Source organism: Hylaeus anthracinus, unplaced genomic scaffold, assembly GCF_026225885.1.
Source record: "Hylaeus anthracinus isolate JK02 unplaced genomic scaffold, UHH_iyHylAnth1.0_haploid 12002, whole genome shotgun sequence".
Taxonomy (NCBI): domain Eukaryota; kingdom Metazoa; phylum Arthropoda; class Insecta; order Hymenoptera; family Colletidae; genus Hylaeus; species Hylaeus anthracinus.
The window spans coordinates 10,774,522-10,794,928 of NW_026534349.1; the positions used below are offsets into that span (position 1 = coordinate 10,774,522).

Genomic DNA, 20,407 nt, shown 5'->3' on the forward strand with positions numbered 1-20,407 from the left:
TGCCACCTCTTCGGATATCATGTGCTTCTGATACCAAAATGTAAAATTCAAGAATTTGATACGTACCAAAGGTTTCTCGTGTCACCTTTTCGCATATTATATTCTCCCGGTACCAGGGGTAAAATTCTTTCCAAATTTCAATACGTACCATGAATTCCTCGTGCCACCTCCTCGCATATCATGTTCGCCTGATACGAGAATAAAAAGTGTGCATGACTTTTAATTGAATAACGATACTTAATCGTGTTGATCGAGAAGGTATCATAATTTTTATTCTGGGTCGAAACTTACCTATTGTATCCGGATCTCATGAACAGCGAAGAGATGTGTCAGGGAAAGGAGGGAAATTAATAGGAAACATTCTAGAAATTGAAGAGAAATAAAGGGATCTGTCTGGAGCCCGTTTGAGTTGTTAAGAGATACTAGGGGGCGTTGGAAGGTGTTAGCGGGTGTTTGGAGACGATAGAGAGTGTTTGAAGGTGTTAGAGGGTGGTAGAAGTTGTTAGTGTGTATTAGGAGCTGTTAGGAAATGTCAAGAAGTGTAAAGGAGATGTTAGATTGTGTTAGAAGGACGAGACCATGGACCACAATTCGGTATCGCCATCTCGCGGCCAATGGAACGAACTAATTTTAGAACTTTAACGAGTACCCCGGGCTTCAAAACCTCCAAATTTATAGTGAACAGTCATAAATATATAATTAATACGATTCTCTACTTTATGACACTACAATATATTAGTTAACGCGTCAAATTTTCATTTTTATTAGTAGTTATTTAATGCAGTAATAATTATCGATATTTCAGTAAGTGGCGCCATCGGTGGCAAAACGCTCAAGTTTGTAGTGAAAATAGTTCCCATTATTTCTGTAAGATGGCGCCACAGATACTCTTAATATAGCACTTGGGACTATAATAAAAATATATTTAGAATATAAGTGGTTTTATCCTTAAGTTTTAATGATTACACGTATTGTTCAACTAGAAAGCAATTTATTAATTAAAAATAATCAAACAGCAATTTAAAAAGACAAACGGAACAAAAGTCGGTAAAAGAGATCCTTCAGGTATCAGCCACAGTTTTTTTTACCGATATTATGGGAATGTTCGACAGGTCGGTAAAAAACACAGTAAATGCCGCCATCTAGCAGCATAAAAAGGAACTGTTCGAGGACAAACTTGGTCGTTTTCCCGATAGAGGCGCTGACCAAACTCCTTAAATAGTTCGATATGTCGCCGCTAGACGACGACACCAACTTCACGCGGGAAATTTGAATTTATTTTTATTTAATTAAATTATAGTTCATTAGAAGTATTAGTCGATACTATTGAGTAATTTAAGGGTCTTAAATTTAAGGGTCTTAAATTACTCAATATAATTTACAATGTAATTTATTTTTCACTAGCGACCTGCTTCGGCTTCGCCTAGAAGCAATTTTAAATTTTCTACCAAATGTTTTTATTTAACTGAGTCCCTATAAGATCTTACAGACCTCAACGTCAACAGGAAAAAATAGTTTTTCGACGTGGAATGCGAAAAGGCCACGTAAAGTTGTCCATGAGAAAAACATTCATGCAAAATTACCGGTTTCTTCCATAGTTCAAGTCCACCTTGGAAGATGCCGTGGAAGTCGCGTATGAATGAAAACGAATACGTAAAATCGTCTTGTTTATCGTAAAACTGGGTGTTCACTGACAATCTGCTATCTTCGTTCGCAATCTTGATATTTCGAACTAAATTTTTATTGTCATTTGTTAGTGGAACGCAAGGTTTCTTGCGTTATACGAAATTGCAATTTAAGAAGCTATATACTTTTTAATTTATCTATTAAAAAATGGCTGATCCTAAATATGCCGATTTACCTGGAATTGTAAGTACTTCGTATGTCTTACGTCAAAACGTATTTATTTATTTCTAATTCTCGTACATTTTATAATAGTATATTATTTGTGTAAATAGGCATACGATCAAGTCGATGTATACGAGACAACTGATTTACCAGAATCCGAACAATTTCAAATTTACCCTGAGGTAAAACATTAAATATTATTCCTTAGTTACTTGTTATTACTGTTAATGTTCTCATTCTTAGGAAGAAACCGATTCCATAGAAAAGTTACATATAAGCGCCACGGAAGCATTTAACAAATTTAAAGGTAAACAAGTCATTAATGAGGGAATTGATTTTTCTGATTGTGTATCGTTCAAACCAAAAACAGGCTACAAGTAAGTTTACTTTATATAAATCAGTGTAAAATAATTTATATAAATTATATAATATTGTTAGATTTGGAGATTGGGATCTTCCTGCAGAAGGAGAAAAAGAAACACCAGTTCAAAAATGTCAACGTTTGCAATGCGAAATTAAAGAATTGTATGAAGAAGTAAATGAGTTGAAGGTATTGAGTTATTAATCACATTTTGTCATTTCTATGTAAGATATAGAAATATGTATTACTTCTATGAAATAGGAAAAAACAGAAGGTGAAAAAGAAGAGAAATCTATTATTGATATAATTTCTCAAGTACAAGACCTAAGCAAACAGTTAGATTCCTTGAAATTAGAAGAATGTCTTGGTGCTGATGTTGTTGCAACTCTATCAGATCCACAAGGCACAAAGCTGAAGTAAGTCTTACATTACATTAATAATGCCCCAATCTGAAATTTTACTTTATTAATTGATATTTTAGAGAACTGATATCGCAAATACAAGCATTTAAACAGACTAGTATTCTTACCTCTGAATCTGATTCAAAGACACAGAGTACAAAAGTTGATAAAACAGCTGAACCTAATGTACTCAAATATCAGATGACTTATCTTCCAGAGAAAGCAAGAATGCAAGAAGCAGCAAGAGTTGCATTACTTGAACAAAGACTTTGTAATTTGGAAAGTGTTATTGGAGCAACTACCGATAAACTTTCCAAGTTTTCACAGGTGTGAGACAATTATTCCTTTTACTATAATACACTGATTTGCGCTTAGTTTGATTAATAAACTACTTCCAACAGTAAATAAATAATACGAACATTTTTTGACAGAATCTCAAATGTCAAGGTGTAATGGAAGCTGTTCAAGAACTAGGAGCAAAAGCTGCATTATTAGACACGTATCAGTTAGACATCATTGAAAATCGATTAGCTTCTTTAATTCATAGAATGGATAGTATCGCGCAAAAAAAATCTACGCTATCTTTAGATTCCGAACAGGAGCAAAAGGTATGTTGCTACTCATAAATATAGACTCGAGTAAAATAAGTGACGTGTTTAAATCAAACTCCAACTTACCTTCAGATCGTGGAAATGTATGAAATCATGAAACAAACCGAAACAATGTCGCAAATGTTGCCTCAAACTGTAAATCGAATGTTGGCATTAAATACAATTCATCAGCAAGGTATGTTTTTAAATACATTTATATGATGACTTCTTATCATGACATATACTACACTTTTTCATACATGTTTTCAGCTGCTGAATTTAACAAATCTCTAGTACGACTGGAAGAATTACAATCGCAAATTACCGTTGATTTGGAAAGTAACAAATCTCTACTAAAAGGAGTACAAGAAAGCTTTGCATCAAATTTAGAAGTTATAAAAAATAATATAGAATCACTGGATGAACGTATTAAAAATCTTAGCAAGTGATAATTCGTAGTAACGACAATTCATTATAGATTACGACATTTCAACTTCTTAAATACATATTTATTAAATTATATATTTATAGATACTCTTTGAATTGCTGGCAATCCGGTATAAATCATGTATCGCATTTCTAAAACATTTTTTTATCATAATTCAATCAAATTATTCTGATTTCTAAATATAGTATTTTCAATAACACAAATTTATTATTCTTGTATGTTGTGCAAGCAAGAAAACTTGATAATGTATAAATACTGCAAATTGAAAATAAACTAGAATTATGCTTTTGAATAACACAATATTAATAAAAGAATATTAATTAATTAATTTTGTCACAAAAGGATGATTAAAAAATCTTACACTCTGAAAATATTTGTGTATTTTACATTTATTTAAAATTAATTAAAATCGTAGTTTTTGGAAGAACCATTTGTTTTTACCAGATTTGTACCTGTAAACAGATATTTACATTACTTACACATTTATTAAATATATTTCAATTAAAAAAGAATGTGTAAAATATTACTAGCTTTTTTAACTAATTCTAATTTTTTGAAGTGAAAATATCCAGAGATCAAAACCAAATATATTATACGAAGACTGCTGCTCGCGTTGTATAAAGCTTGTGTAATTAAGAAGGAATTAAACATACTTTTCTTCCAATAAAACACGTATCTGAAATCGAGTCTTCTTCCGTTTCATTGGGTCCTTAAGATCCTTAGGGACTAAAGGCTTCTTTGCCCAGGGCAGTTCAACTGTGTACCTTGTTGGCATCAAATGGTTATAATTTAATACCTGGAATAAAATCAATGTAACTTTTACAAATACAGGTATTCAAAGTGTTAGTACATATTTATTAATCATGATCCTCTCATTTGTGTTTTAAATATTTGATACTTTTTTATTTTGTTATTTAAACTCGTTAAAGAAAAATTTTAAGTAGCTTTCGAAAAACTTACTTTTACAAATGGTTTGATCTTAGAACGTTTGTGAAGTTTCGCTTTGCCCATTCTTTTGTGCACTTTGCGTGGATATCTGTCAATCCCTACAACCACTGCGTGTCCGTACTGCTTTTCTGTAGTACCATCGTCGAAATTACGCATGATGATACCTTTTCTTCCAGCGTATCGGCCACCAAGGACCAACACGACTTTCCATACTTTCATAATCTTCACCATCTTGAAGATGTATACTATAAAAAGAGATTTAAAAAAAAAATGACTATTAATCTAAAAATCGATACACACACATATCCATGAATATACTTATACAATGATTTAAGTTAACAATTCATTTTTATCTTTTACGCTATGTAAGAAGCACGATATATTGGCAGTTGTAAACATTGCACTTCAGAAGAGTCACATAACCTCTTCTGTATGGCACAATTACTTTTTCCCCGAAATTCGAAAGTAAAATTATATACAAAATTAGCAATTTCGATAACAAAATCGAAACGATACGTGTAACGTCACGTTTTTTGTAACATAAACAAAGTCAGGATGTTTGTCGATATATTTAAAAACCTGTTACTAAAGTTATGGATAAGGAAAAAAACGCTTAATATGTGAAAAATATCGGAATGTCTACTATTTGATATAATGGCATGTATACAGACGTATTATTTTTCAATTTTCCGATGTTTTTGGATTACTTTCGACAAGTAAGAAATATACACACCTCACGGCTTTTCACACCGGAAAAAAGGAAGTTAACCTCACTTTCAATCGAGACCGTTTGATATTCGAAATCCAAACGACAGATGTCGTATGGGTAGATATCCGGCGATGACAGTAAACCAATCCTACGTTGTGTTTTAAATGACGTTCAACAAAATTGCTTCTCGGTAGAGAATTTTGTTCAGAGCACAAGGCATCGATAGAAAGCAAAAGGTTCCTTTTATCTCTTAATATAATTAAATCGTACAATTTTAAAATGTACAAACGATCAATCTTCGATTACATTCGATCAATTGAATTCGTAAATCTGTAACAATGTTAGATTTATGCAAAAATGAATACAATCGTTGCCCAAATATCTAAACTTTTCGAGAGTTCGAGAATAATCCCATACGATTTTCTCGATACATCGAAATGATTGGTCGGCATAAGTAGCTTCCTGCTCGCTTGTGTCTCGCACGAGGGATGTTAATAGACGTTATTTTACTCTTATCGTAGGATTTTTATAAAGACAAAAGTGCCGAAACGTTCGAATCATTGAATAAGACTGATAGTGTTCGTATCGGGGTAGTGGGTGTGAATATAGGAAATTAGCATAATGGCATTAAATCCACAATATGAAGTGATCGGAAAGGGTTTCGTACAACAGTATTATGCACTGTTTGACGACCCTGCTCAGAGACCAAATTTAATAAATATGTATAATGTAAGTCCTAATTGTAATTACGTTTAGTTCCCAAGTTGATTCCCTCTCGTATATTCATTCGGGTCTGTGTTTACAGACCGAGTCATCTTTCATGACGTTTGAGGGTTTGCAAATACAGGGTGCTATTAAAATCATGGAAAAATTAACTGTAAGTATTTACAATAGAAAAATAGAACGTATGTTAAATTTATTGTATGTTACAACTTAAAACTACTTACTGAGAAATAATATGGAATTGGTCGATTCTATTGTTTACATATGTGGAGAATTATGAAGCTGGAACTAGAATAAAAGTGCACGTAAATATATTTCGCCTTTCCTTTATACTAATTCAAACTTTTTCATTTTTAGAGTTTATCGTTTCAAAAAATTAATCGGATAATAACTGCTATTGATTCCCAACCAATGTTTGATGGTGGCGTTCTCATTAATGTTTTAGGAAGGTTGCAGGTAAGAATAACTCTCACTATTACAGTTACAATTACAATGTAAATAATTTAAACAAATTCAAATTTTATGTACAAGTATGCAAAATCTCTCAATATATATACAGTGAGAAGTAGAAGTATTCATATTCTCTCAACTATTGACTTCAGTGTCAATACTTTGTAAGATAAATGCAGTGGTATTATTAACGATAAAATTATATATTCAATTAAAATAAGTGTCATATTAACGACCTGTCAAAGTCAAATTACATTATATGTTGCCTCAGTACTAAAAATTTCTGTTACTTCCTTGGTCATTTCCTTTTATATCTTTTCATAAGTCCTCGATAGGCATGACGCCAGAACTTTGTGGGAATGTTACCAAGAAATATCATACTATAGAGTAGCCACTGCTTTGTGATACGAATCCTATATTTCTGATTACTATTCAGCAAATGAGCAATTACGAATATCTCCACAACTCACTGTCTATATACACATCTATACCTAAATATGTATAGATGATAAAAATTTTACATCATGACATGTATTTTATAAAACAATATGTGCAAAATTCTTATTCCAATTGGTTCAGTAATTTAATTTCTCGTTATCATGGTCCTCTTTATAATCGATATGATATTTATTAAGTAAAGAAAATACTTGGTTTTGAATATATCTCAGTTTTTAAATACTTTGTTAATCGGTATACTTTGTGTTCGTCTATACGTTATATTTTATTGGCTGGACATGCTACACAAATGTGTACTGTACTGCCTTACATTTTTTGTGCTGCCATATGAAGATAGAGATTGAGCTAAGACTAATGTCCAGCAACAATCTCTCTATATACCTACCTCCGCAAAGAAGATGAAAATAAGAAAATTGAGTCAGTGATTGTTGATGATTGGGCAGACTGATGAGGATCAGCCCCATGCATACATCCAGACATTTGTCCTGAAACCTATTGGCACCAGCTTTTACGTGCAGCACGATATCTTCAGACTTGCGCTGCACGACACGGTTTAGGCATCAGGTACTGATCTTCCATTGATCTGTGTACCAGTACAGGCAAGCTAAATACTAACTTTTAGCGTCTAAATTTACTTTGCAGTTGCCAATATGCCTGCTTGTTATTAACTCTCGTTTAAATCTACATTTGTTGTTATGCTGCTTTTGTATATGATGCAATTTACTTTCCCTAGAGAATTATTACTTTGCACCAACTAGTTTCGGTACATAACTATTTATAACAAATTTTGCACTCAAAAATATGTTTGTAGCATTTGAAATACATCATCTATATTTTTTTTATTCATCAGTTTATAAACAATTAAAAAAAGGACTGGGAGTATAAACAATTTAAATTCAAACCGGAGGCTAGAATGTTGTTTTATCCAATAATGAAGGTTGCTTGAATTGTTTTTTATTAAAACCAATGAATTTAAATCGTTTATATTTTTTAAATTTATTACGATTTATTTGAACATCGTGTCTTTTTGTTTAATATTTTCGATAATGAAAATACAAACGTATGAAAAACTTTAAATTGCTGAACTGACAGGAATAATGTTAATCGTTTTGTTATTATTTTTTTTAAATAAAAATATAGCGACATCGTTAATTTTATCGGTAGAATGATGTAAAAGTTACAATGTGTAAGTAAACATAGATAGTAGTAACATGCGTATTATGGTAAGTTTCATTATTGTAGTACATAATTTGTCTATTTTCATTACACTTATGGAACATGTGCATAATTTTTGCATGATTGTTAATAAGGTCGTTGACTGTGTTCGGTTATAATTTATTTTGTTATATAACAATGTATTTTTATACAGGGTAAGTCGCTTAACGCTGGAATCTAAAATACCTCTGTTGTTTTTGAAGATAAGAAAAAATATTTTATGAGAGAAATGCTCGACTTAAATGGACAAATAATATGATAAAGGTCACTTTTTTCTCAAGGTACATTTTCTGAAATTTCAGAATATTTTAATTGTATGATTTAATTGGAAACATTTTTCCCACAAATAATTTTTCTTCTATATTTTACATGCCAGAGCAGGTGACTTACTCTGACCACAATTAGTGTTTTATAACTAATGTTTATAAAAATTAATTTTATACGTGACTTACGAGTGTAATTTATTAGACATACATATTTCTATGATATATATTTATATTTTTATTCCAGGCAGACGAAGACCCACCACATGCCTTCTCACAAATTTTTGTGCTGAAGCCACTGGGGAATTCATTCTTCTGTCAGCACGACATCTTTCGTCTTGGCATTCATGATACTGCATGAAGAAATGTGTCTGCAGATTCATCACGAATAATGGCAGACAGTTATCTGAGCCATGGACTTCCCTCAGATTGAAATAAGTGAGCTACTTTCTCATTAATATCCTTTGTCATCGCATATTATCCCATTCTTTCTAGATACTGCAGTTTTTATATGAACAATATTTGCTTATATATTTGGCCATGAAAGAAAAAGAATGTTAAAAATAGACACAGTCTAATCATCATTTCGCTTTCTTGAGTTTCCTAACTTTCAAGTATGCCTATTGTTGGTTACACATTTACAATATGACATCACGTTACAATAGAATAGTATTATACGATATTTGAGTTTAATGGTCGATTATAATGCTTAAAATTGTATTGTTACATATTTTACACCTTCACGCTGTGTGTATTTTTGTAAAACAGATATTGGCCATTAAATACAACATCTGGAATTAATAATGCAATGTTTCTGTTCTCCAATGTGCAACATTAAACGAATTTAATTATAATATATATTTAAAAAGTAAAAAGAAAATTGTTTCTTCATTACATTTATGATAACATTTTATTATATAATTATCATAAACTCAAACTGCCTATAGATAATTACATCTTAATTAGTATTATTGCAGTCCATATCATTTTATAAATTTCCACGTCTAGCTTGTTCTGATTCGATAGCTTCAAACAATGCTTGGAAATTTCCAGCTCCGAATCCCTATACATAAGCAAAATTAATACAGAATAGTTTTAACTTTACAGGATTTAAGTAAATTTTAATTTCATCTTATGAGTTGCCGTGATACATACGTTATGATTGTGCCTTTGAATGACTTCTATAAAAAGCGTTGGTCGATCTTGCATGTTTTTAGTAAATATTTGTAAAAGATATCCATTTTCATCGTAATCAATTAAGATTTTCAATTTCTGGAAACATAGTATTTAAACGTTAATGTTAATGCGTTTTTGTTCAATTTACTCCGTGAATAATGTCTTGTTATCGGTACCTGAAGCGTATTAAGGTCTTCTGAAATTTTGACTCCACTAGACTTCAATCGATTTCTTAACGTATCGTAATAAACGTCTGGTACATCTAGAAACTCCACGCCTCTATCATGTAAATTTTGTATCTGCAAAATAATGAAAACGTGTAGTATCGAAAAGTGATCTTATCTGAATTTAAAAGGAAATTGTTACGAATGTATTTAATTTACAGCTTTAATTATATCGTTGGTATTAAGAGCAATATGTTGCACTCCTGCTCCTCCATAATATTCCACGTATTCTTGGATTTGAGAACGTTTTTTGCCAGGAGCTGGTTCATTGATAGGCAGTTTGACTGTCTCTTCCCAATTAGTCATAACGATAGAACGCAGAGCAGAATATTCCGTGTGTAATTGGGTATCGTCTACAGACCAAAATCGATGAAACTGCAAGCATTGCTCATACCTAAAATAAAGCAAGTCTTGTTATAAAACTGTTTTTTTTTTTTTTTACGGTTTCTAAATTTTTAATTATTTTGTTCACCATTTTGCAATAGATTCCATATCTTTATCAGGCTGATTCCCAACGATGTGATCCACGAAATTTAATCCAACTTTTGGTCTTGATAAGTTATCAAATTATTAATAAGTAATTAATACATTATTCAAAATACAATCTGTATCGTTTCGTGTTACTTACAAATTATTTTCGAACTTATCCGCTGATAGCTGTTGAAATCCTGGTAAGAAGAATCCTTTGTATTTCGATCTATCTACGAGCGTATGAATTGTATCTCCATACTTACAAGTAAAACGTAATATTTGTTAAAGTAATACTTTTATTTAACTTATTTTCGTTCCTGTTATATAACAACTTACAGTTTTTAAAGTGGCAAATTTTACAACACCATATTTGTCCTTTTCTTCCCATATGTCCTTTACTATTTTGGCTCCTCTTTGTTTAGCGATCTATAAAATTATTAATGTATTACCATCACGTAGATGCAAGTGAGTTTCTTAATATACCTTTACAATGATATCAATGTCCTCAACAGCGAATGCAATGTCGCGAACACCGTCTCCGTGTCGCGAAATATGATTTCCTATTTCTTTGTTATCAGGTTCATAGGCTGATTCGAACACAAATACAATCTGCAAGTAAATTGCACAAAATATGTATTTTTTTCTCTTAAACAATTAAAAATGAATGCATTTGCAATTCGTACAGCAAATCTTTGTTTCTTCTACCGAAGATGTATTTTAAATATAAGGCAAAATTTATGATTGAATAATGAACATTTGTTTTACATACCTGATTTTGTTTAACAACATGAGATGCCACGTGTCTCGAACCAGTTTCTAAACCGCGATAACAAAAACGTTCAAAACCCATCCTGGTGCAATAGTAACTGGCAGCCTATAATAATAAATTGAGAATTTCATTGTATTTTGAAATCATTTTCCAACAAAATTATTATTAAGCACTATTGATGCAAAATGAAATAAGTATAGCATACAAATTGCTTAACTTTCTTCCATTATAATGTTAGATACGATCATGAAATATGATCGTTGTAACTCTAAATAAAAAGATGATTAACATGATTTCAAATAGAGATGTAATTACCGCGGGATAAATAGTTGATTTGAAATATGTTTCTGTGATATAGTAACTTCGGAACTATAGTTACAATATATAATATTATTAGAAAATACTTCCATGTACAAAATTAGATAAATATTTTTAACATTAAAAGTATTACTTTATCAGTACCATAGTATCTTATTTCGATTACCTGTTTCGCATTTCCAACCCAGAATGTTACATGATCGACGCACAAGAATTTTCCTCCTAACGGCTGAAATTTAAAAATTATGTTAATAATAAGTTTTCCTGTTTAATTTAACTTTATCATTCGTTTTATAATAACTTAACTTACCTTCGGACCTTTATCCGTGTATGTAGTCTGAAAGAGAGATAAAATATGTATTTTAGATTTAATTTAAAAGTTAATTGTATTCTAATTAAAATAAATATTAGATAAATGTATTTTTAAAGACGCCTGTTTAACATACTCAGCTGTTTATATTTAGGAACATTTACGTACAAACAAAATTATAGAGAATTTGAATGAAAAAAAAATCGTAGCGAATTAAAATAAATATACTACTGTAAGATAAAATAAGTTTAGTATAATAACATCTTTACAATTGTCTTACCATTATGAATTATCGACAGGAGCGAGAACTTCGATATAGTTTCTCTTAACGATTTGTTTTTAGTAATTGTTATCGCAGATGTAGCTTGCTTAAATATAAGCGCGTCAAACTTAACCTTCGGCATCCCCATCATTGATTGGTCGATCGTGGAGGCTTGTTTGCGTCACATTCCTTTAAAATCACGAAGCGTAAATCACCCGTATAATGCTAATTAACCTGTAGCGATCAGGTTTTTCGAGATCGTTACACGACACGATCACATGATATATCCCTAACTGTGGGTTCATTTCTGAAACGGTTACGTTTAATGTCATTTCTTCGAATAAAGTCCGCTAATTTGTTTATTACAAGTGTTTTTTTCATTCCTTTTACATCTTCGTTCAACCCTTTGCATAATTGAATTAATGGGAATTTTTCGCCCGTACCTTTGTTACTTACTAAAAGTTCAGGTCAACAATGTTTAGATGTTTCTCTTGATTTATTTCGTTTCTGAAAATAAATTATACGATAGGGCCATTGAAAAACGCTAATAATGCAACGTGAATCAGAAAAGAAAATTTTAAGGAACAGAAATTTCTCTAACTGGTGTAGTAACACCTGTTCAATGTCTATGTATTCATTTCAATATAAATTTCAACAATGTCTATGTATTAATTTTGTATAAATAGGGATGCAAGCATAATGATATTTTACTAGAGGAACTTGTTTTCCTTTGTTTCTGTTTTTCATAAGTTCGCAATGTTATGGAAAGATAAAATTTTGCACATGTATCACAAAACATGTAATCAAGACGTGGTTTAAGACTGCGGCACTGAGAAATTAAAGATAGCACACTTGGGCTATTATTAATTATAATATGTTATTTTTCGGGAGGAAATGTTATGTGACTCTCATAAAAGTTGAACGTGTTTTAAGTTAGTTTAAAACTTTCCATTTGCGGAGGCTCGCCATTTCGATGACGAAACGTGATTGGTGCCTTGGTGCCTAAGGCGAATCAAAAAGGTGGGCTTGGTTAACGATTAACATAAACAACACGCGAAAAAGAAACTTGTGTAACGTGTGATGCTAATAAACCAGGAGGCTCGCCCCGATTGATTTCCATCGTTATCGAGGCCATTGGAAAAAAGATAACAGAATAATTCAGGATAGATAGTCAATTTCTAGAACAACATATTTACGTTCAACTTTACGTTGGCTTAATCTTAACTTCCTCTTCTTCTTTCACAAATTTCAAATTTTGTTACATTATCTCTAAACTGGTAATTTATTTCTGAATGTACATAATATGTTGAGTTTAAGTTGGTTTGAACTGGGAGAAGTATAATCGATTTATTAGCGGAATGAATTCTTCTACAGAAATAATTTTCATCTTTGTATTATTGTTAAAGAATAATTGAGAACGTTTATAGTGTATGACAATATACATACAAGTGACTAGATTTAATTGCTGAAAATACAATGTAAAAGATATGCATCAAGATTTGAACAATGTATAATATTAGAAACGATATAAAGGTATCATTATAAATACGCAACACAGGACGCTAACGATCGATTATTATTGAGATTTTATAGTTCGTTTTGAGTGGCAATTTCGTTATATGCGTAGTGTCTAACACTTTTTTTTTTTCTTAATATATTGACATAATCATCTTATACACTGGTTTGCAAACGTACTTCGTTTTTTTTTTTGTTTTTTTTTCAAATAATAGTATATTTCAATCCACACACTAACAAACTAAAAAATTCATTCATCATTACTTCTAAATGATGTAAATAAATTATTAGATGCTTCTAACATACATATATGTACAAAGAATTAGTTTGTTACTCTAAATTATATATAATATATGTATAATATAAACTCATTTACACAACACTGAATTAATAAGAAGTCAAATAATAAACAGCATGAGTTACCTTATAACTACTCGTAATAAAAATTTGTATCCACGATTACATGATTTTTAAATACACTAATAAATTATTTAATGCTAGTGATCACTTAAGTTGGACGTAGTAGCAGAATACTAGAATTCTTTTTGTCTTCTACCTAAGAGATTAAAAAGTTAGGTTCAAAAGAACTTCTGTTGTATTATGCCACTCTATTATAATATTAAATAATTCTATACAACTTTGAAACCATACATAATAAATATTACTACACTATTAAATGTAAGTAGTGCAAATTTTACTACATATCTATATTCGTGTTCAACAAGTTAAAATAAACCTTTTTAATATCAATTATTAAATTATCGAGTATTGAAGATAATAAACTTTCACTTTTTTTAATTAATTTTAATACATACACTATTAATGATCCGCGTATTGTTTCCATACAATTATGATAAAAATTGGAGTTTCGTTGATCATGATATTGAGAACGATCAATGCAAAATTCGTTTAAATAAATATTTTTAATAAAACATTTAACATTTCGTATTAAAATACATTATTTATCGTGATTGAGAAAATAGTAATGCCTTAATATCGGTTTTATTATGCATGGTTAATACATATGAGTGATATAAAAGTCTTTGATTACAGCCAATTCTTAAATTAATTATATTTGGGGTAGTGAGAACTTGATTACAAAAATACGCGTAGAAAATTCAGCAATTTTTCTTTCTATTAACACTGTCAATGTATAACATTTTTTTTTACCGTAAAAGTAGTTTTAGTCAATTAAATTAATGGAATGTTTGATTTCATAATTTTGGAATGATATACAAATTTGAACTAATTGTTTCTTACCCAGGATATGAACGTCCTAAATAAATATAATACTATCTGTATACACGTTGTAATGTATACGCGACATTTATACACGATTATTCAAAAATCATTGCTAGAGTAGTAAGAGTTTGACTACTGTTACATGCTGACTACTAATCGAAGGATTTCATTCTCATTTTCAATATCCTTGTATTATCAGACAAGGTAAAGAGAATGTTTCCCCACTCAACATTGTTAAAACATCAGATTAATTTGTCTATTACTATTTATGCAGAAAAAAATTATGTACAAAATATGATCTAACATTGTTAACTTGGCATGCCACAGAATATAATAAACAAAAATTAAACAATCCAATTGCGATCAATATGGTAGTGGAAGCATTTGCGGATAATTGTCATTTATAACAATACAATCCCATGATCTCTTTCCAGTCTACGTTTTGCTTTAAGAGATACAATTCCCATTAAATCTGCAGGAGTTGGAAGTCCTCCAGAGGTATCTGGTGCCACTGCTTGTTGATAAAATACCTCTATGTTTCCACACTGGTTACCATAAACAACAGTATCCTCTGTTCTATTTAATTAATAAAACATACTCATTTTTTTACCACGCTTTACGAAAAAATTACTATAAACATTGTTTGTTGAAATTAAAATTTTACAAAGAAATTATCAGTCAGAAATTCGAATACAGAATTTATAGTACAGAAAAGTATGCGTTTAAATCGTTCTATATTACATCTTTTCGCTCTGAAGACTGTAATATTTAATGCAAAAGTATTATCTTAATTGAGCAAGAAGATATAAGTAGAAGACTGGATAAATGTATTTTGATGAACAGTTTTTAAAGTTACAAAGACTATACGAATGTATACACGTATCCAGTAGTATAGATTCTACTAAAGCAATTTAAAGCTGATGTATGCAAAATTAAACTAATCCAAATAAGTTTTCTAATATCTAAAGAATTACCTGACAATGATGTCCGTGAGATTGCTAGCATGCGTGAATCTATCGTGAAGGCAAGAAACAATATCCAGTTCGGTGACACCCCAGAGTCCGGAACGGTTTATTGTATCCCATTGCGGATCGACAGTTAAAATACTATACAATTCTTTGTTTTCGTTCGATGGTAGTGGCTCCAGACACTGCTGCAGCCTTGTTTCAAGCTTTCCCAATGCACTCACACAGGTGTGCCACTGTAATATATATCAATAAATAAAAATTGAATTAAAACATTTACTTTAAACGAATGTAAGACGAACTCACAAGAGAGTGTATAAGATCAGGATTGTTAGCAGTTCCGTCTTCCATGAGCAATACCAGCACCATATTTTGATGTCCGCATAGAAATAATTCCGTTTTTTCAAGACAAACTTCATCTTTGCAGGTAGTTACCCAATACTCTTCGAGTTCATCCTCAGCGTCGCTACCAATTTCTTTGTTCGCCGCGTCTAATTTTTGTTTGATCATTTGATTTGTCGCTGTCGAAAAGCCTGACAAATCGCGAAATTCGCTAGGAGTAGTTTCTCTGCTACAAAAACCGCTGGTTCTTTCGTCTGCGAGTAGACTAAGTTTGGACATGAGGGGTGTTAATTGCAAACCATCTAATTTCTTCTTTTGAAGAAAGTCATACGTGTTGCCGCATTCCGATGTCGATTTACGTCTATCGTCGTTGTCAGTAATATTGAGTGGTTTTAAAGGTAAACTCATCGATCTGCGATAAGTTTCTTGCTTCGTTTTGTTATCCAATTTTACGTCACGTGAATTATTCACTTTCTCGAAGTTATCTTTGCTCGTGGTATCGCAATTGTTCGTTTCATTATTGGAATTACAATTGTTCGTCAAGCTCGCTAAGACGTCGTTACGATTAATTGTGTTACTGCTATCATCCGTAAGCTCTTCGTAATGGGAAGATATATATTGCTCGTACAACGATTTAGATACTGGCAGTCCGTCGTATCGAAATACAGGATAACTAGGATCAGTAATTGTATGGAATTGTTTTTTATATGTTGGCTTTTTTTGCGGAGAAGATTCGGGAGATACGTTTGTCTTCAACTGCGGTAGACCTAATCCGTAGGTTCTAACCGATATTCGACTGGAATAGAAATTCGTGGTCGATTCTAAATCGTGCATGCTCAAGCTTTTTTTATTGAACTCTCTTCTCTTAACTACCTTCTTCTTCGGTACAATGTTCCTCAGTTTATTCAAACGTTTACATCTAAGCGCTTCCTTAACGACGTCTGGAATATCGTCTACGTTTGCCTTTATTTCTTTCTTTTCTTCAAGTTCTGTTTCGACACTTCCATCCTCGTTTGTGTTACAAATTAACATTGGATTGCCGTGTAAAACTCTGTTTATATCTTTTAAGGGTGTAGAGCAAACGCTAGGAGTTAAAGGATTTATACACTTGGGACGGTCTATTTTACTTTCCTGTTTACGTTTAATTGGAGAACTGTAAGCTGTGATTGGAACGGATGGTATGTAATGACTGTTATCGTTGTACTGCGAGGAATCTAATTCTCCTTCTTCAGGTACAGTAAAAATACGAGACGTGTCACGTTTCATGCCAGATAAAAGAGGTTCCTTACTATTCTTAGAAATGCTCTAAAAATATTATCGTTATATTAGTAGGAGATTATTATGGTTCGCTTTTAAATCGTTTTACCTTTCTTTGCAACATCTTCTTTGTAACGGTATCTAAGTATGAACCGTAGTACCGTTCATTGTTTGCCTCTTGTACAAGTTTTGCACATTGCTTTTGTTCTATGTACACTCGTAATAATTGCACTCCTATAGGTAGATGAAATTCTGTTGATATTCTCTCTGCAGGAGCCTTAAAAATATGTATATTATTACACATTCTTATATGGAATACAAATAATTTAAAGTATCTCTTATATTTCATGGATGTAATATACCTTTATTCTATATGGATCAGTTATAACTATTTGTTTAGTCAAGTCTGCGCTTAGTTGAGTGGCAACTACCCTAAAGCATTAATACAAAAAAAGTAATATACTCAGATTTTCAAATATCACGAAGTGCAAAGAACTTCATAATTGATAAAAATAACTTACTTGTTGTTATAGAAGAGTGCACCACCCATAACACCATTAGTTTCTTGGCAATACTGTAAAACCTGAATTGCTTCTAAAAATATGTTACTAGCAGTCTGGAGAAAACATAAAACTGGTTAATGTTGAACAAAGGTATTTTAATGCAGTAGATACAAAAACATAATTAATATCTTTACTTACCTTTGGAAGTTTGATAATGGGAATGTTTGAGAAAAGATTGGCACTGTATTGAAGTATTGGCAAATACGTTTCGAACATTTGATATAGTTTTTCTGTAAATTTATTTCTGTCATAATTAAACGATTCCAATATTTTATTAAGATCACAATGAAAAAATTTTAATAACGATTCTAATGTGCTTGCACGTCTCTCTAGAATCCAGTCATGAATATTCCTATCAGTTCCCACAGCCTGTGAAACAATAAATAATGAAATATGTTCCATGAATGCTAATTCGCGCTAAGTGTAACACATTAAACAATTAAAAAGCTGTTACGCTTCATTCATTAAGAATGAACTGATAAATGTGGTAGTTATGACTGATAACAACACAATCACACTAAATATGCGCTATTAAATTTGTATACATTTCTAATTTAACAGTATTTTATATTAATTATAAACTTCGAAAATTTTGAACAATATTAAAGACAGTAAAATGTGATAATAAAGCACTCACAAGAATGTACTGTCCAAACTTTTTTAATACAAATTTTCCTCCTTGCAAAGTGATAGATCTTGGAGTAGAAAACGAGGTTGTAAGAAACTGATTAATAGCCATTAATTGACCTGCCAAAGCTAGCCTTTGGGTAAGAGATACCCATGCTGGATGGAAATACATAACTGCTTCTGCAGGATCGTCATCTTCTTTACAACACCTTGCAGTGTCGTAAACAAATACTATCATCATCTCTCTAAAAATAAGAATAATATCATATAATTTACAATTATCTATGGAGATATAAGTCGGGAATTTAAAAATAAAGCGAATAATAAAGAAATTTGCGTGATTTTAAAAATATATTCAATATCTTTATAATAAATAAATTAGCTTACCCTGAAGTAATTTATAAAAGTATTCTATGCACAATTGCAAAAATGTAGCAACTTTCATTTTTATAAAGTCACAAACATAATATTAATGTCTGCTACTTGCTTTGACTTTGATATAGAAATGAGTCTATTAAGTAAACAATTGAGAACAGTAGATTACTGATTAGCTGCACCAGTAACCGATAACAATATAAGCAAGATAAGATTACGGTTTAGAGCATGTCCTTTGAAAGCATCGTTATAGAGTGTAGTACACTCAGTGTAAGAATTTGTGTTTATTGTAATGTTACATTGTTTAAAGAGTTGGGTAAGATTTTTCTACTTTTGTACATAGTTAATGAAATACCAATTAAATGATAATAAAAATTTAACGAATAAGTTGCTCTACATGTTATTCTAATAAATACAATAATCAAAGTTTTTAAACAACTTTGAAAAGAATGGTTTATTGCTACTCGCATGATTTACACATAATTGCTCAAACGCAAAGATATTACATACTAACAAAAAATGTGCAGCATCAATAAGTATTAATATGATATAGGTTGCAGTGAATATGTACAAAGGAAACCACAATTATCATGCAGTAAAAATAAAAAATATTTTATCTATAGATAACATGTATTAGTTCAACCAATACAAAAAAGTTCAGATACAAGCTTGTTTTTTACAGGAATACAATATGTATGAAAACTGAAGCAATGAGTAAACATAAATTAGTTAATTACATTTACAAACATACGCATGTGTATACATAATGCCGTAAACAATCTAGATGCAGTTAATACAACGATAGATATTTATATATAAAAAAAACTGTTAAAATCATGATTTAAATAACAAGTACGGAAAAATGTACAGTTTGTACTATCAAAAATGAATACCTATTCGTCATTTAACATAAGAAATACATTACAGTTATTAATAGATAAACTCACACCAACTTAAAATCACCATTCTCTTTGACAAAAATTAAAGATTTGAAAAGGGACATGCCGCCGAAAAAAAGGTGACCGGTAAAAATCAAGTATAATAGCGATTCACTATGCAGCATGGCATAGTAAACAAAGCATTATCATTGAATTAAGAGGTGCACTTTTTACGCTGCTATAATTAGATAAGGCTAGCTATTACGCAATATCTTCGTACTTCGCCATGGTGATTGTTTACGCTTCAGTGTGCCGTGGTCGAGGCTTCAATTGAGTTTGTCGTGTTTGTATAACGTCAAACCCCCGTTCTCTTTTAGTTTGCTTTCCCTCACTCGTCGCACGTATAGCCTCAACGTCAAATTTTCCGTTCCGATCTTAGCGTCGCTCACGATGATACTAAGCGTCGAAAAAAATGCACTTCGATGGAAATGCACTTTTCCGTTATGTAACGCAAAATTTGAGCCATGGTAATTCTGGATTTTCAATCACGCCGAATGGAGCCGTTCCTTTATCGCCATGCTCGTATCGATCTCCCGTGTAACGATGTTTTTGGTCCTTGATCGGTAATGCGATTGTAACCGCGCGAGATTCAAATTCTACGTTCGTAACGTATATTACTTAAAATTAGAATTAAATATAAA

At 31.3% G+C, this 20,407-nt stretch overlaps 5 protein-coding genes across 10 annotated transcripts; 2 read left to right on the forward strand and 3 right to left on the reverse strand.

The window, feature by feature from the left end:
- Positions 1 to 1,692: 1,692 nt before the first annotated feature.
- Positions 1,693 to 3,653, forward strand: LOC128892058 (dynactin subunit 2). The gene is made up of 9 exons (XM_054152148.1): positions 1,693 to 1,869; positions 1,959 to 2,030; positions 2,092 to 2,225; positions 2,287 to 2,398; positions 2,471 to 2,625; positions 2,691 to 2,937; positions 3,042 to 3,218; positions 3,294 to 3,396; positions 3,471 to 3,653. The coding sequence occupies exons 1-9, from the start codon at positions 1,834 to 1,836 to the stop codon at positions 3,647 to 3,649; spliced, it is 1,215 nt and encodes a 404-aa protein (XP_054008123.1). The 5' UTR covers positions 1,693 to 1,833; the 3' UTR covers positions 3,650 to 3,653.
- Positions 3,654 to 4,019: 366 nt separating this feature from the next.
- Positions 4,020 to 5,485, reverse strand: LOC128892070 (60S ribosomal protein L27). Of its 2 annotated transcripts, none has more exons than XM_054152162.1 (4): positions 5,330 to 5,485; positions 4,609 to 4,841; positions 4,302 to 4,444; positions 4,020 to 4,100 (listed from the first exon to the last, which is right to left on the reverse strand). In XM_054152162.1, the coding sequence occupies exons 2-4, from the start codon at positions 4,825 to 4,827 to the stop codon at positions 4,052 to 4,054; spliced, it is 411 nt and encodes a 136-aa protein (XP_054008137.1). In that variant the 5' UTR covers positions 4,828 to 4,841; positions 5,330 to 5,485; the 3' UTR covers positions 4,020 to 4,051. The 2 variants fall into 2 exon arrangements, with proteins under 2 accessions (XP_054008137.1, XP_054008138.1); XM_054152163.1 differs by lacking the exon at positions 5,330 to 5,485 and adding an exon at positions 5,268 to 5,292.
- A 221-nt stretch (positions 5,486 to 5,706) lies between these two features.
- Positions 5,707 to 8,963, forward strand: LOC128892072 (probable nuclear transport factor 2). Of its 3 annotated transcripts, XM_054152167.1 has the most exons (5): positions 5,767 to 6,034; positions 6,111 to 6,182; positions 6,386 to 6,484; positions 7,378 to 7,498; positions 8,660 to 8,963. In XM_054152167.1, the coding sequence occupies exons 1-4, from the start codon at positions 5,927 to 5,929 to the stop codon at positions 7,489 to 7,491; spliced, it is 393 nt and encodes a 130-aa protein (XP_054008142.1). In that variant the 5' UTR covers positions 5,767 to 5,926; the 3' UTR covers positions 7,492 to 7,498; positions 8,660 to 8,963. The 3 variants fall into 3 exon arrangements, with proteins under 3 accessions (XP_054008143.1, XP_054008142.1, XP_054008140.1); XM_054152168.1 differs by lacking the exon at positions 8,660 to 8,963 and having other exon boundaries at positions 5,707 to 6,034; positions 7,268 to 7,407; XM_054152165.1 differs by lacking the exon at positions 7,378 to 7,498 and having other exon boundaries at positions 5,772 to 6,034.
- Positions 8,964 to 9,292: 329 nt separating this feature from the next.
- On the reverse strand, positions 9,293 to 12,016 carry LOC128892059 (4-hydroxyphenylpyruvate dioxygenase). Its single transcript, XM_054152149.1, has 12 exons — positions 11,961 to 12,016; positions 11,681 to 11,707; positions 11,537 to 11,599; positions 11,053 to 11,157; positions 10,767 to 10,892; positions 10,620 to 10,709; positions 10,441 to 10,541; positions 10,285 to 10,362; positions 9,972 to 10,206; positions 9,765 to 9,887; positions 9,568 to 9,684; positions 9,293 to 9,475 (listed from the first exon to the last, which is right to left on the reverse strand). Exons 1-12 carry the CDS (start codon positions 11,961 to 11,963, stop codon positions 9,401 to 9,403), a joined length of 1,143 nt encoding a protein of 380 aa, XP_054008124.1. The 5' UTR covers positions 11,964 to 12,016; the 3' UTR covers positions 9,293 to 9,400.
- An 812-nt stretch (positions 12,017 to 12,828) lies between these two features.
- Positions 12,829 to 20,303, reverse strand: LOC128892043 (uncharacterized). 3 transcript variants are annotated; one of them, XM_054152111.1, is made up of 9 exons: positions 18,841 to 18,975; positions 18,464 to 18,698; positions 17,965 to 18,195; positions 17,785 to 17,879; positions 17,626 to 17,695; positions 17,373 to 17,540; positions 15,971 to 17,311; positions 15,674 to 15,900; positions 12,829 to 15,275 (listed from the first exon to the last, which is right to left on the reverse strand). In XM_054152111.1, the coding sequence occupies exons 2-9, from the start codon at positions 18,692 to 18,694 to the stop codon at positions 15,101 to 15,103; spliced, it is 2,538 nt and encodes an 845-aa protein (XP_054008086.1). In that variant the 5' UTR covers positions 18,695 to 18,698; positions 18,841 to 18,975; the 3' UTR covers positions 12,829 to 15,100. The 3 variants fall into 3 exon arrangements, with proteins under 3 accessions (XP_054008086.1, XP_054008084.1, XP_054008085.1); XM_054152109.1 differs by lacking the exon at positions 18,841 to 18,975 and adding an exon at positions 19,776 to 20,303 and having other exon boundaries at positions 13,226 to 15,275; XM_054152110.1 differs by lacking the exon at positions 18,841 to 18,975 and adding an exon at positions 19,987 to 20,303 and having other exon boundaries at positions 13,229 to 15,275.
- Positions 20,304 to 20,407: the final 104 nt, after the last annotated feature.

Bases quoted from the DNA above. Each gene is read 5' to 3' on its own strand.
- LOC128892059 (XM_054152149.1), bottom strand. The intron at 10,363-10,440 runs GTAAGTAACACG...TAACTTATCAAG, and splicing joins GATAAGTTCGAAAATAATTT to ACCAAAAGTTGGATTAAATT. The intron at 10,207-10,284 runs GTGAACAAAATA...GCTTTATTTTAG, and splicing joins ATGGAATCTATTGCAAAATG to GTATGAGCAATGCTTGCAGT.
- LOC128892058 (XM_054152148.1), top strand. From the start codon at position 1,834: ATGGCTGATCCTAAATATGCCGATTTACCTGGAATT. The intron at 1,870-1,958 runs GTAAGTACTTCG...TTGTGTAAATAG, and splicing joins ATGCCGATTTACCTGGAATT to GCATACGATCAAGTCGATGT. The intron at 3,397-3,470 runs GTATGTTTTTAA...ACATGTTTTCAG, and splicing joins AAATACAATTCATCAGCAAG to CTGCTGAATTTAACAAATCT.
- LOC128892070 (XM_054152162.1), bottom strand. From the start codon at position 4,827: ATGGTGAAGATTATGAAAGTATGGAAAGTCGTGTTGGTCCTTGGTGGC. The intron at 4,445-4,608 runs GTAAGTTTTTCG...ATTTTATTCCAG, and splicing joins AGATCAAACCATTTGTAAAA to GTATTAAATTATAACCATTT. The intron at 4,101-4,301 runs GTATGTTTAATT...ATCTGTTTACAG, and splicing joins CGTGTTTTATTGGAAGAAAA to GTACAAATCTGGTAAAAACA.
- LOC128892072 (XM_054152167.1), top strand. From the start codon at position 5,927: ATGGCATTAAATCCACAATATGAAGTGATCGGAAAGGGTTTCGTACAA. The intron at 6,035-6,110 runs GTAAGTCCTAAT...CTGTGTTTACAG, and splicing joins ATTTAATAAATATGTATAAT to ACCGAGTCATCTTTCATGAC. The intron at 6,183-6,385 runs GTAAGTATTTAC...TTTCATTTTTAG, and splicing joins AAATCATGGAAAAATTAACT to AGTTTATCGTTTCAAAAAAT.
- LOC128892043 (XM_054152109.1), bottom strand. From the start codon at position 19,891: ATGCTGCATAGTGAATCGCTATTATACTTGATTTTTACCGGTCACCTT. The intron at 17,696-17,784 runs GTAAGTTATTTT...TTAATGCTTTAG, and splicing joins GCACTCTTCTATAACAACAA to GGTAGTTGCCACTCAACTAA. The intron at 15,276-15,673 runs GTAATTCTTTAG...TTAATTAAATAG, and splicing joins CTCACGGACATCATTGTCAG to AACAGAGGATACTGTTGTTT.